The sequence below is a fragment of the Oreochromis niloticus genome, linkage group LG2 (assembly GCF_001858045.2).
Source record: "Oreochromis niloticus isolate F11D_XX linkage group LG2, O_niloticus_UMD_NMBU, whole genome shotgun sequence".
Classification (NCBI taxonomy): domain Eukaryota; kingdom Metazoa; phylum Chordata; class Actinopteri; order Cichliformes; family Cichlidae; genus Oreochromis; species Oreochromis niloticus.
This window is the reverse complement of record NC_031966.2, coordinates 31,946,093-31,960,545: the sequence shown is the minus strand read 5'-3', so window position 1 is coordinate 31,960,545 and position 14,453 is coordinate 31,946,093. Positions and strand designations below refer to the sequence as shown.

The window sequence follows — 14,453 nt, the reverse complement described above, 5'->3', positions numbered from 1 at the left end:
GGGTGTTCAAGACTCTAATCAGGGGCTTTTTTTTTAATCTTTAAATGATTAATTCAGCAGGGTAATAATTTACAGTCTCGTGCTCTAATCCTGCACTTACTGAAGTAACATGAAAGGTAAGTGTCATTTCAGTGATCACACATTCATTCTTAGCTATTCAACTGTACTTTGCATTCCAGCCTGTTTTGATGAGGGCTTCGCTTTTCCTTCACTTTCATGTGAGCAATCAAGTTCATATAAACAGATATTGTGCCATCTGAAAAGGTCTGTTTAGAGGTGCTTCAGCAACTTCAAAGTACTGCACAGAGTTGGGAAACTATAAACATTAAAGAAAGACTCTCTCTAACTGAAACAACACATGTTTAAGACTTAAAGACACTGGATCCCGGGTCTCAAGCACCGTCCCCCTCCCTTCATCATCTCAGATTTTAAAAAGGCTCGTCTGAGCCGCTGGAACCATCACACGACTGTTTCCACAGGCTGAGGAGCATCACTTATCCAAGTGTATTAGTCTGAATCAGTGTGGAAATGTAACCAGTGCCTGCTGTTGTGTCACATTGTGGCTTCACTGAATGCTTCAGGTCATCTGCGCTGCCCTCCAGCAACGTCTCTTCAATCAGTTTAATTTCCCTGCATTTAACAGGGCTGTACTTCCCAAAGTAACACACATACATAAGGATATTTTCACTTTATCATTAAAGACCTTATATCAGCTATTCTCATGTAAACTCACGTATTAATGATCTGTGCACAACAGGGCCCTCAATAATGTACGTAATAATAATACATATGTATAATATATTAATTATTTTAAAAAATAACTTCTGAAAACTGGTTGAAAATTCAGTGAGCCATAATGATCTGGATTGATTGACTTGATTGATTTTGGTCCGTGTACTCAAACACTGTGAGGCACATGAGGGGAGAGTCTGTTTGTCCAAATATATTGTTTCACACCTAGAATGAGCACAGGAACTTTAAGTGCTTATTATTCTATTATTTATTCGATTATAGTTATATTTACAATTATGATTCAGTTTTGGGACACACATTTGAAGAAATTTGAATACATTTTCTGTGCTTTGGTACATTTTACACGCACCAATTTGCAATGTTTGTAAAGTTGAACACAAAAATTAGGGGATAAGCAGCTTATACTGGAATATAATACAGCGAAGCTCCCAATGATTCTGTGGTGCTTTCAAATAGTTGTTTTCATCGTTTATCATACTGTGTTATCTATGCTGAGTCCTTTTTTTTCTGTTTGCTAACTTCCTCTTCTTAGATACTCTATGAGTGCAGGCTGTATTTTAGAGCATCCTGACTGGGACCCTACACAGATGTAGGATGTTACTGTGCGGAGCTTTTGCGTGCTCTCTCTCAGCCTTCACTCCAAAGATTAAGAAGCTTTAGACCGGGAAAGGTTTGTGGTGTCATGCCTTGGCCCTAAACGACAGACACAAAAGAAATAACGTCATTAGTAACACCATGCAACATCAACTTTTGAAAGGACATGGCTGCACAAGGATGCTAAACAGATAAACAACTTTGCACGTGCCTTCAGGGTTGCCCTTTTTGAATGAGGGAGAAAAATGCCACAGTAACAGCCTGCATCTCAAAGGCATACTGTGTCAGGATACTCTATAAAACAGCCTGCTCCTCCTACAATGTAAGAAGGGGAGGGTTAGGATTCTCTACAACACAACGTTTTCCCTTCTGAATAAGAGGCCATGTTAACGCTGTAGCCTACACAACTGAAGCATGTGCTGATATGAAATGAGAAAAAGAGGTTAGAATACAGCCCTCACCCAGCAATGAGTAAGCGTAAGGGCAAACATTACATACTATTACATACTAATACTAATATTTAAAATCTAATTTGTGCCTAGTCCCTTTTAAAATACTCAGAAGGTGCTCTTTACTTAAAAATTTTCAGTATAATTTGTTTCTTTTTCCTTTCAAACCTCCAGTTCTTTGCTTTTTTTTAAATCATAAATCACTGTGCAAAACATGGCACACGCTATAGTGTGCAGTCTGGCTGTACAAAGCATTCTGCGGTAGGACTGCAAGAATATTTTGCAGGTGGAGATGCAGCAGAAGCAGCTGGATCTTGCAGACCTCCGCCTCCACTGTCAAGCAATGATTAAACACAAAGGTAGGACGGAGAGAGAGGGACAGAAGAGCGAACAAACAAACAAGAGCACAGAGAGCAGGATGACTGTGTGAGGAAGGAGCTGAATCACATCACTCACTCCATCTGACCAAAAAAAAGCACAGACCAGAGAGGTACAACTGACCTCACAGTCTTGTGTAGACTGGACCTATATTTGTAGTCGGCGCGCGCGCACGAGTCCGTCTGAACTTGCTGAACCCATTTTCTGCGCGCGCTGAAAAATGTGCCAGGCTTGCAGCATCGCGCGGACGTCATGGCAACCTGTGGGGAAGCAGGCGAGCGCGGACTCGTAGTGAATGTGTGCTTGAGCTCGTGCACAGGTGTGCGTGAGCCGTCTGATGTGTTGTTGTAGTCTGTACTAGTAGTCGAGCAGGACGATCAGAGGGGAGAGCGGTGCAGCAGCAGCACCACCACCACCAGCAGCGGAGGAGGAGGAGGCAGGGCGGGAGGCTGGTTTAGGATGTTGCGTCTGAGCTGTCGATTAGGCTGATCAGAGCCGGAGCTACGATGCAGTGACAGTCTACGGGAAGACAAGCACACACACGCGCGCACGCAGCGAGGGAGAAGAGGGGAGAGCACCACGCGAATGCGCACGGGAAATGATCCGCTCCTAGACTATGGCACCGTCGGGCTCGCGTAGTATCAAGCGGGGCTGTCAGAGAGTTTTGTACTGGATCCCGGTCCTGTTCATCGCTCTGATAGTGGCGTGGTCATACTACGCGTATGTTTTGCAGCTTTGCATAGGTAAGAATGAGCTGTCTCGGTAGTAAGGGGGGGGCTGATGTGTGTGTGTAAGAGAGAGAGAGTGTGTGTGAGGAAAGGGGAAATGCCCCTAACTGGTGTGTGGGGTTTTTTTGAGATTGGGTGGAAACACATTTCTCTTTCAGCAGTTTGTGAATCAGGCTTGTTATTTATTTATTTATTTTATTTTGGTATTCACAAGAATGTCTTGTTGTTTACGCAGTGTGTGTGTGTGTGTGTGTGTGTGTGTGTATGTGTGGACAGCCACATGACAACAACACTTCAGCCAGTTGTCAGCATATTGTTGCAGGCAAGTGAGAAATGTGTATTTTCACACTGCAACTGGAGGACTGTGCAGCCTGCTTTTATTATGAAGTATGTAGCACAGAGTGTGAGATTGGGATTGGACCATCTGTCTCAGATTATCTGATTCTAACACCTCTATCAGCACTATCTTAAAGTCTTACTGTAATAGCTTCAGGTTCAGTTTGCAGTAGCTTCATCTTCATCGTGTGACTTTGTATCCTCCAACACAAACACTGCCAGCATTATCCTATAGCAAAAACAGTCTCTTATGGCTTTTAGTCAGGCATCCTTCCTTCACTTCCCCTCCAGCTGCTGATCATTGGGTGGTGCGGTTACAGACGGCGAGCCTCCTCGGTGAACAGTGAGCACAAAGTTGACCTGGATAGTGAGTAATGGTTTCTAGGATGTCTCAGAGGAGTCTCGGCAGCCTACTCTTGTGCTCCATTTGGCACATTGTCAGACCACAAGGAAAGAAAATCTGCTCTGTCACAAAAAAAGGAAAAAAAAGGAGTGGGGGGCACAATAATGGAGAACATCTAATGAGACCAAACAGAAGCAGTTTGATGTTCTGGCCGATTGATCCTTTATCTGATCTTCTCCAAATTTAGACAGACACGAGAGCTTAGAGTGTGCAGGAGTCACAGTGTCATGACACAGCAGCTAGATCCTGTCCCAGGATGAACCTCTTCTAGAATTACAGGTCACCACGTGTCTGCCGCCACCCACGAGACTCATTTCATTACTTCAGGGGAACAGAAAAATAGCCTTTTCTTTATAAAACTGTGCTGTTTTGCTGAACAACGGGGAAACAACAGCGATGCTCTCGGGTCACATGGGACGGGCTGATGAAAACAGCAGCAGCAGGCCAGGAAAGTGGCCGCTCGGGGCCAGCGTGCTCTCCGCAGCCATACACAGAGTCAGTTGTGTGAAAGTATCATCAGCTGATACGGCTCGCTCATCAGCTCATGTTAATCCCATTGTCTGGCTTACATAATTCACCCCCAAGCAATCTGAGGTTGACCCACTTTCCCGTAAACCCCCCCACTCACCCACAACATCAGCCTTTGAACAATCAATCGCCTTTTAAAGATTGTTAAAGAAGTGAAGTCAGATGATGTTTGGCTTCTTGTCCATTTTTGGAGACACTTTTTATCAAGAATGCAAACACGATTAGGGAGCACTGATACACGGCACCGATCATAGGTATCAGTACACATCCATGCACATGTCCTTAATCAAACACGCACACTGTCAGACTCTGGGGCTTTTATGCTGGCATGGCAACACGCACACAGTTTTTGACTGCGTGCCATGATTCAGCTCCTTGGCTCACCTTTTCTGAGTGTGTGTGTGTGTGTGTGTGTGTGCACGCTGCGTTACAGCCTAATTGCCAAAGATAGATGATTCCGTATGCTTAACTAATCATTGCTTTGAGGTAAATGTAAAAAACACCAACAGGAAATTTCCCAACAGGTCTTAACCTCCGTCTTTTTAATGTTTCAGTCCAGCGCTGAAGGTGTGTGTGTGTGTATGTGTGTGTGAGTGTGTGTGCAGGTTTTTTTGGGATGCTCATCAAGGTGCTCCTGTCAGCCTCCAGCTTCACCCGGTCCCTTCTGTGGGAATTCACACACTCAGACAGAGACACACTCGCTGTGCAGGATGCTCCTCTGTTTTTCACTACCTGTACTCAGTGCTCGGCTATGGAGGAACAATGAGTCAAACTGTTTGACAGGGAGCGTGTTGCATATTGATTTTGTGACTGGTGTGGGACCGGACGTTGGGACGGAGGCTCTACAGAGTCAGCGTTTCTCCGTTCTGCTGATTTCAATTCAGGCGCTGACTGACGGCCGAGCATGTTGACAGCCGGAGTCAGAATCACCCCACACGTGGGTCATCCCCAAGTTAAGGAAGAAATGTATATGTGAAAAATCTGTTTCTGGTAGTCTGACTGTGTCTTTTCACTGTTTCCCTTTCCATTCTTCAGAGTCCATTGAAGACACAGGAGAAAAGGGTAAGTGCTTTATAATGGCGTTTATCATCCTGAGCTCCATGAGGCAGCTGTTCTCTGTTAGGTGTTGAGCTGAGTGGCCTTTTAGTCTTTGCAAAGGTAAGCCCTCCAGCTGGAAGTGTGCCATTAAACTATATGTTTACAGGTTTTTACTTAGTGTGCATTTCACAATATGGAGTTAAGTTCAAAGACACCAAATGAAGACAGGAGTGGTTTCAGCAGTCTTTTTAAGGAGGGAGGTTGGATGGAGTTAAATATTCAGACTCTCCAGAGGATAAATCCTGATTAACTAGTAGCATTTAATGTCACTGACAGGTTAGATGCCACCTATTTTTAAACTAAGAACCATGGCTCAATAATGTTAAAATGCATGGAAATATAAATCGATTGCTTTGTCAGAAGACCTATTAGGCTAGTAGTTGGAAAATTCCAGTTACATGAAACTGATCTCAGTTCAGTTCAATTTTATTTATACTGCGTCCTTGTCTCTTTTCGGCCGCTCTCTTTAGGGGTCTCCATAGCAGATCATCTGCCTCCATCTCACCCCGCCTCCAGCATCCTCCTCTGTCACACCAACCCTCTGCATGTCCTCCTACATCCTCTACATCCTTCTCTGAGGTCTTCCTGTTTTCCTCCTGCCTGGCAGCTCCATCTTCAACCTCCTTTTTCCTGCTCTGCACATGATCAAACCATCTCAGCCTTGCCTCTTTAGTTTAGTCTCCAACCTGAGCTGTTTTTGTCCATTCTGGTCACTCCCAATGAAAACCTCCTCAACTCTGACACCTCCAAATCCGCCTCCTGTCTTATAGTTTATTACAATTTAGAACCTCACTACCATCTTGTAAACCCTCCCTTTGTCTCTTGCTGCTATCCTTCTGTCACAAACCCCCTGATGCTCATCTCCACCTGCTCCACCCTGCCCGCACTCTCTTCTTCACCTCTCTTATGTATTGTCTGTTGCTTTGGATGGTTGACACCAGGCATTTAAGCTCATCCACCTTCACTACCTCCTTAGATCTCCATGGTTACACCTCCCCTATTCACACACATGCATTCTGTCTTGCTTCTACTATAGATTTTCACTCTTCTTCTCTCCAGAGCATTCCTCCACCTCCAGACTCTCTTTCACCTGCTTCCTACCAAGTTTCGTGAAATTCGGCTCAGTTGTTTTTGCTGACAAACAGCAATGGCACACTTCCACCCTGGCTCTCGCTTTAGCAGAGGAAATAATCAAAGAGACTCTCTGTAAATGGATTCTGTGCCTGCAATAAAATTTCCATCAGCACACACTTAAAGCATCTTAAAAGTAATTAAGCTGCATACTGAAGCCATGATTGGCTCAATGCTGAGTTTATACAACTTGTTCATTGAACCTGATTTCTCCTTCACTTTGATTTACACCGTCCCAGTGTTGGGCACAACAACGAATAATACTTACTGCAGGCTGATTTTAATACTCTACTGATTTTCCAATGAAAAAGGCGAAACTCGATACTGAATCACCAACATCGTTCTTGTTCAGTGAAGTGTTAGTAAACAGTCAAACGCGCACCGCTGAAAACTGACGATGGTGTTCTTCTTTCTTGTTTTTGCTTGCAGTCGTATACTTGCTGGTGTACCATGTCATTTTCATCATGTTTGTGTGGGCGTACTGGCAAACCATCTTCACCAAGCCCATGAACCCCCTGAAGGAGGTGAGTGTGTCCGACCGTGACGCAGCGTGCAAGTCGCGGTGTGAAGGGAAGCTGTAGGTTAGAGCTTCCCCGTGTGATTGAATGCTGCATTTAGACTAATAATACTTTCCAGTGGAAGTGCCTGGATCTGCACTCTTAATGGCTCTGATCCTGGCCACAGCACTTAAGCCCCACGGGGTGAACGCATGCATACATCTTAAGAGAAAAGCCACCGTTGCATTTTCCACCGAGGCGAACCGCACACACGCAGGCAGCAATCATTGGAATAAAAGTCCAGTCTCACATGTGCTGTGCTGTTTGTTATGGTCACGGTTATTTGTTTCCAGTGTTCGGTTATAAATTGCCTCGGTGGCTGCGAAGGCTGGAGAAAGCCCCCCCTCTTAAAAAACCCCCAGAAACAAATGGAAGAAACAGAGATACCCTCCACTGCCCTGCTAAGTTGGGTTTCACAGTAGTAGAAATTCCCGCATTACTGATTCTCACACAGCATGGGGCTTGTCTGGCAGAATAATTGAATCGGTTTCGACAAATGCAAAGAGGTGGTGAACAGCAGTGATGGGAGATTGGTCTGCTGATAAATCACAGGTGTTGTTTGCCTTTCCCTCCGTGCTCTGCCCTCCACAGTTTCACCTGTCCCACTCTGACAAGGAGCTGCTGGAGCGTGAAGATCGGGGAGAGTCTCAGCAGGAAATCCTGAGGAGGATAGCCAAGGATCTGCCCATCTACACCCGCACCAACTCCGGAGGTACAGTAACGGCACACGGTGCCGCTGATGCAGAACAACTGGAACAGTCTAGACTGACGCGCAGCTCTCAGAGCTCATTTCAGCGCCTGTCACCTTGTTAGTCTGTGGTCAGGAGTTAGGAGAGGCTGCTGCTACTGCTGCTGATGGCTGTGTGATTGAATTGGCTGTGTCTCCTCAGCAATCCGTTTCTGTGACCGCTGCCAGCTGCTGAAGCCTGATCGATGTCACCATTGTTCAGTCTGTGATAAGTACGGCTCCTCGCTCACGCACCTTTAGAGAACAGACCGCACTATTCGCCGCACGCAGGTGCACAGAGAGTTACTCGCAGTTTCACTGACGTCTCACCCTGCTGTGTTACAGATGCATCCTGAAGATGGATCACCACTGCCCCTGGTATGGAGTGACTGTCTTTTATTTAACGCACAGTATTGGATTATTGACTCTGCATTAGTGCACCGCTGTACTCACGTGCACTTATGCTCTTTAGCTATATAAATTCCCTTTCAGTAAAGCCCCACAGCATTTGAGTTTCATTGCAATCCATCATACTGAGATTGCACCAAATTGCCCAAGCATTCAAGATAACTAGCAAACAGGCCTCGTTTAGACCACACAGCCCAGCCCACTCTGTCCTAAAAGGAAATCAAATCATAAGAAGCACTATGCAAAGCTAGCAATACTTAACAGTTTCATCATGGAAGTGTTGCATATCAGGTAAATGCAAAAAAATATAGACTAATTTTTAGGTGGAATTTTCTTTTCTGTTTCCAATAATTTCATCATCACCTCTCAGCAAATTTCGATTCAGTGTTCCAGCTTTCATTTTTATCTAAGTCAGTAAAGCCTTCTGGAAAAACAGAAAAAGTTTCCCACCCCTGACGTAGATGCACAAACAGCTTGATTTGATACTCTAAGCCACCAGCTGGTTCTGGCAGCAGAGGGAGACAAAACAAATCCGATCCTAGTGTGTCTAATTTTTGGTAAACATGATCAGCTTGTCTGCTCTCTTGTGAATAATGCACCATATCTGGAGTTCAGGGGAAAAACAGGAGAATCAGTAGGAATTGTGTATGTAGTTTATACTTGGACACAAAGCAATAAAATCTGAGATTTTTAGTTATTTATTTAATTAGTTGGAGTTTTTTTGGGGGGGGGGAGTGTAACCACAAACCTGTGCTGGTCTCTGATTGGTTGAAAGGACTAATTGCTGGTTGACGATTTTTCCAGCTATATAATCAAACTGACCAAAAAACCCACACAAATTCACAAACACCTTATAGAAACACTACATTTCTTTCACTTTGCTGCCTGGTAGACTGTATCTCCCCCTTTTGTTGAGTCTAAATGGACTCAGCCATGTGTTTTATTATAAAAACCCACTAAAAAAGCTGAAATAATAGACACAAATGTAACAGCTGCTTTCTGTCTGCTTAGTTTCATTAGCTAACATTAAAAAAAGGTCCCTCCCTGCAGCCCATCCCTGCTGCTCTGCACAGCGATGTAAAGGATGTCCGAATAGTCTCAGGAATATTGAAGTGTGCAATTATGCAATCGTTTTCCATCAGCAGCCTGCGTCCTTTCGTTATTTTGCAGGGTAAACAACTGTGTGGGATTCGCCAACTACAAGTTTTTCATGCTGTTTTTGTTGTACTCGCTACTCTACTGCCTTTTTATAACTGCTACGGATCTTCAGTACTTCATCAAGTTTTGGACTGTAAGTACGAAGCGATCATGGTGTAATATGTCTGTGCGTGAATGTGTTGTTGTTGTTTTTAATGAAAACTTGTTTAATCACAGATGAATATTTATGTTTTACCCTTTTTCACAAGGCTGGAGGTAGAGCACATTTCCGCCTAAAAGAATACCTGGTATGAACCAACCAGCTGCTAAATTAGAGACTGCTTCCCTTAAAACAGCTAGTTAAAGTCTCTCCAGTTAGAGAACACCCGCTGATGAGATTTAGTTTATTCTTGTGTCAGCTTTGTGCCGGTGTAGCTCTGTTAAAGTGTGTGTGTGTGTTTTTCCCTCCTCAGAACGGCCTCCCAGACACTCAGGCAAAGTTCCACATCCTCTTCCTCTTCTTCTCGGCCTCCATGTTTTCCGTCAGCCTGGCTTCGCTTTTCATCTATCACTGCTGGCTCGTCTGCAAGAACAGATCCACTCTCGGTAGGTGGCGTCCTCCGTGCCCGCACGCGTGCGTCTGTGTGTTTTGAGTTTTGACGCAGTGTTTGCAAAGCCTCAGCTGGACACCAGCGCTCTGTTTCTAGGAATCTGCCTCCTCTGTTTGCACAGCGTCGTCTTTGCACTAATGATGAAGGATGCTGTATGGCTTTTTTCCCCCCTCTCCGTCTGTCACCATTCTCATCAGCGCACTGGCTTGATGAGCCTCTTTGGGCTGCTATCAGACAGAGGAGTTTCTCATTATGTGTGCACAGTGGCACACTTTGTCCCTGTGCGTGGAGGAGAGTGGATTATCCAGAGGAGTATGTTACAGTGTAATGCAAAGACACAAGGCTGGGAGCAGTAAGCAGCTTAGTAAGAGACACTGATACGTTGTTCAGAGGGAGAAGTCACACCTGGCGAAACAGCCTGAGATCTAGTTTTTCCTGCACAACAAAGACACTTTGATGCCGAGTTGTTTCCTTGATGCCACAGTTCAGCCGGAGCGGCTCCCGCGATGATCCGCTGTTTGATCGGGCTCCAGTTTAAAATTAGCAGATTGTGCAGAAGCTGAGGAGGGAGTGCTGTGTTTCTTCTTCTTCTTCTTCTTCTCCTCATCTGCTGTTTCAGAGGCGGTGCGTTCTCCGGTGTTTCGTCACGGCACGGATAAGAACGGCTTCAGTCTGGGCTTCAGCAAGAACTTCCGCCAGGTGTTTGGCGATGAAGTCAAATACTGGCCAATCCCTGTCTTCTCCAGGTGAGCTCATCGAAAGCAGGTTGCAAACCACTTCTCAAATACCAGACAAAGCATTCAAACCAGTCATAAATGATTAACACCAGCCTACAGAGGGTTATTTTACAGTTTATAAACCCTGATGACCTCTAAAATCTCAGTCTAGCCTGAAGAGCAATCAGGTCAGAGACTCGAGAAGCTGCTTCAGGATACAATAATGTGATCAGTAGAATTATAATCATCCCACACCTGCTGAGAGGCTAATATTTGATTGAAAAATGTCCAAGCATAATATCAGAGGCATTCTTTTATGGGGTTTTTTCCTGGTATCTCAAGTAAAGTCATACAAACAGCCTCTTCAGAATGTTATATTATTAGATCACAACCAGCTCTGAATAATGCTGGCATAAACATTTACACTTTGGTGAGTCATGAGGGGAATTCACATTTATCTCCTTCATAATCATGTCCTTCAGGCAATGTTGAAAAGAAAGCAGTTTAGTGAATTATTTTAGCATATTTAAACACAGCGTTGTCAAAGCAGCTGTGAATGAATGAAGTCAGCAGTGAGCTCAGGGATTACTGAGCATCGCCACTTAGTTTGAAACAAAATGGTTCAAAAGAGACACAAAGTCCCAGAAGAGACGGCAGCAGAGCTGTGAGTTGATGCTGATGCTCCAGTTTTGCAGTTTAAATATTATTTTGTGACTATACAGCGATTTGGCAGTGACAGCCATATGAACTGCAAAGTAACAAGAATCTGACCTGCGATAAAAATGGAACACGGACTTCCTGGATATCGCGTTACAATTAACTACACGCCAAGCTATGCTGTTATTTAAATGTAAATATCTGATGTTTTTAAAAGAAAAGCTGTAATCGTGCTTATTTGTGCTGGAAAGTTAATTTTTTGATGGGGTTTGACGCATTGTTGGTGTCGGCCTCAAGTGGCCATTAGAGGAACTGCAGCTTTAGCATTTCACAGCAGCTTGGTATGAATAGCAGTTTTTGGTGGCTAGTGTTACCTAACAACACTGCATTGCATAATTAGCATTGCAGTGTCGGTTTGCTGCTTTGATTCTTCATTCATGCTTTAATGTTTAGCTTTTCGGTAAAAACATACCGGTTTGCTTTAACAGAATCTGCTTAAACTTAAATATGCATCCATAACATAGAACACTTACAATCTGCAGTTACTGGATCATGACAACTGTGCTTCTTCTTGTCTGGTGGCCTTTCAGTTTAGGCGATGGCTGTTCGTTCCCAACCTGCCTGGTGAATCTGGATCCTGAGCAGCCCTCCTCACCAACTGGCTCCAACCCAGCCAACAAGAGGTGAGTAAAAAATAACAGCATCCAATTAATATGTGAACTCGAGTACTTAACAGAAACATGAGTCTGCACAGCTGCATATTAGCCTATAGGGGTTTTATCAATTGTGCAGATTTAATTATGCAGGAAATTAGATCACCTGTTAGCAGCTCCATTATCAGTGATGGGTCTCCGGGTTTAGATTACAGGAACATTTTGCATTGATTTTCACCCCTGATTCTGTTTGTGTATTCTTAGTGCAGCAGAGGGCCGTCAGTTCCCCTCCAAACCACTCAGAGAAAGCCAGAGTCGTCTGCTCACCAGCACCCCCTCCTGGTCAGAGAATGAAACTGCAACGGACAAGGACAGGAAGGGTAAGATGACGCTTCTTCTGTAGGGTTCTCCGGAGCTGCTTGATGATAAAACAGCAGCACTGTACCAAAGTCTTGAGCCACTCATTTTCAGAGGAATGTTTGATTTTTTTAGTAGCCACTGAAAGGCTGAGGTATGCCGAATCACACGAACCAGACTGAAAATCAGGCCTCATGAGGTGATGAATGCAAATTTGAAATTTTTGGCTCAAAACATTGTCAGTATGTGCGAAGGAGTACAGGAGTACGGTGTCCCTGAGAGGCCAAACGGACTTCAACTTAAGAAAACACCAGCAATAAGAAACATGTTGCAAAAGCACACAAAACACAACGGAAATGGGAAAAACGAAAACAGAAATAGAAAAAACGAAAACAGAAATAGAAAAAATGAAAACAGAAATAGGCTCTGTCATGGTTTGGGTTGCATTCCTCCCGGTCGTGTTTGGGATGTTGTCATAATTGATGGAATTATTATTCTTTTTTGCATGGCAATAATCCCAAACACGCAGTGCAGTGAAATGTGTGTGTGTGTGTGTGTGTGTGTGTGTGTGGAGCACCATCAGTCATGGATTGCTGCACCTATTTCCTATTTTCCAGTTAAAATGTTAAAAACTGAGTGCGAGCTCAGGTGTTTTGCACAGTACTCCACTCCCAAGATGTTGAATAATGTTCCACCTGTGTGTTTGATTCAGGTGCCAGTAACCCAGGGATGACCATAGAGAACGAGGCGTAACCACGTTTGACACTTTGAAACCAGAAATGTATGTTTACGCTCACACACACCTTACCTGCAGAATGAGATTCAGGATTATATTTTTAAAATTCACGTTTCCTTGTTTTGTCTCGCAGGTCTATGCTGCCCCCTCCTCTGTGTCCGTGCCTATCAGAACATGACGTGGTGGTGACATCATATTTGTCGTTTTCCATTAGTGCACCCTGCTTATGAGAGACTGACTTCGCAAACAAACCGGAGGAAAACATAATAATCATCATTTACTTCTCTTATTGTTATTATCTGCTGCTGCCTGAAAGTTGGAACAAGTCGACCGTATTTGAAACTGCATTCCAATTATCCCGTTTTCTTTTTTTCTATACAGACAAGCACAGAGCAGCAACAGAAGAGCGGACTTTTTGCACTTTATAAACTATAAGTGAGCTGCTTTTGTACGTCCCAGTTCAAAAGTCTGCAAGTCTGTTCGTTTTCAGTCGTTCTCACAGCGTAGCGCTCGAGTAGATGCAGTTTGCCAAATGTTTGCAGTGAGTATAGATTAGTAGTGATGTTAATGTGCTATATAACTGACATTCCTTCAGCCATTTTTCTTTTTCTGTTTCTTTTTTTGTTGTTTGAGGGGCTGGGGGCAGGTTTCTCCACCCGCTGTGTTGAGTATTGTGCAAGTTGATGAAATGATGCATGCTCTCATCTCAGGATGTCAACGCAAACACACCTTGTGAAGTGAACGTGTCCCCTGCCCACTACAAAAAAAGTAGTTAGTAGTAATTAAATTCCAATAAGGGCTCTGCTAGATCTTTATAGCATATATGAGGATGTTGCCGTCACACCCAAAAGCTGGTGGTGCTCTGTGCGTGTGACAGCGCCCCCCCCAAAACCCCCCTCCTGCCAAATATGTCCTACAGTCTGACGTCAAACTGCTGGCCAAAAAGCTTCCCGACTGTTCTGTCTATGAAGGGCCCGCCAGCAAAAACAAGCCTCTGTGCGATGCTGCTGCAGATTCTGTTGATTGTTTTAATATCTCACATGTTGTGGATGTACTGCAGAGCAAATGAAAGAAACAAATCTGCTCCGGTCGCTTCGTGTGGTCCACTTTGACCTTCTGAGGCTGGAAACGATTAAAAGCATCACTGAAAATTAAAGAATGTACGCTCGTCTCAAAACAAAAAGCTTCATAGTGACAGTCAATGTTCGATCTCTATTTTTCTATTCTTCTGTGTATGATTTAAAGACTATATGGATGTGAGAGGCAATGTACTGTACAGTTGTGATGCCTTACAAGAATAAAATGAGCTCATCTTCAGTCTCACTCGATTCTTTAATGGAAGAACGCGAAGCCACTGAAAGATACGATGGTAGAAAAATTTCAAGCCTTTATTTACAAAATCATCTAAAAACATTCCTCTTTTTTTTTTTTATTGCATATTCTTCTTCGACTCGGTTACAGTGAGAGAAAGACGTACTGCAGAAAGAGGGAAGTGC

The 14,453-nt window shown here is 44.0% G+C and overlaps 1 protein-coding gene across 3 annotated transcripts; it reads left to right on the top strand.

Annotated features, from left to right (window-relative positions):
• Positions 1-2,206: 2,206 nt before the first annotated feature.
• Positions 2,207-14,274, top strand: zdhhc2 (zDHHC palmitoyltransferase 2). 3 transcript variants are annotated; one of them, XM_013264433.3, is made up of 15 exons: positions 2,787-2,917; positions 4,775-5,106; positions 5,205-5,231; positions 6,828-6,922; positions 7,547-7,667; positions 7,846-7,915; positions 8,028-8,060; positions 9,261-9,381; positions 9,497-9,535; positions 9,701-9,833; positions 10,458-10,584; positions 11,802-11,894; positions 12,129-12,244; positions 12,934-13,002; positions 13,091-14,274. In XM_013264433.3, exons 4-14 carry the CDS (start codon positions 6,863-6,865, stop codon positions 12,972-12,974), a joined length of 954 nt encoding a protein of 317 aa, XP_013119887.1. In that variant the 5' UTR covers positions 2,787-2,917; positions 4,775-5,106; positions 5,205-5,231; positions 6,828-6,862; the 3' UTR covers positions 12,975-13,002; positions 13,091-14,274. The 3 variants fall into 3 exon arrangements, with proteins under 3 accessions (XP_005460538.1, XP_003455819.1, XP_013119887.1); XM_005460481.4 differs by lacking the exon at positions 4,775-5,106 and having other exon boundaries at positions 2,207-2,917; XM_003455771.5 differs by lacking the exons at positions 4,775-5,106; positions 9,497-9,535 and having other exon boundaries at positions 2,218-2,917.
• The last annotated feature ends 179 nt before the right edge of the window (positions 14,275-14,453 follow it).

Coding starts and splice junctions, on each gene's coding strand:
- zdhhc2 (XM_005460481.4), top strand. CDS start 2,791: ATGGCACCGTCGGGCTCGCGTAGTATCAAGCGGGGCTGTCAGAGAGTT. Junction 7,916..8,027: donor CATTGTTCAGTCTGTGATAA/GTACGGCTCCTC, acceptor GCTGTGTTACAG/ATGCATCCTGAAGATGGATC. Junction 11,895..12,128: donor TCCAACCCAGCCAACAAGAG/GTGAGTAAAAAA, acceptor GTGTATTCTTAG/TGCAGCAGAGGGCCGTCAGT.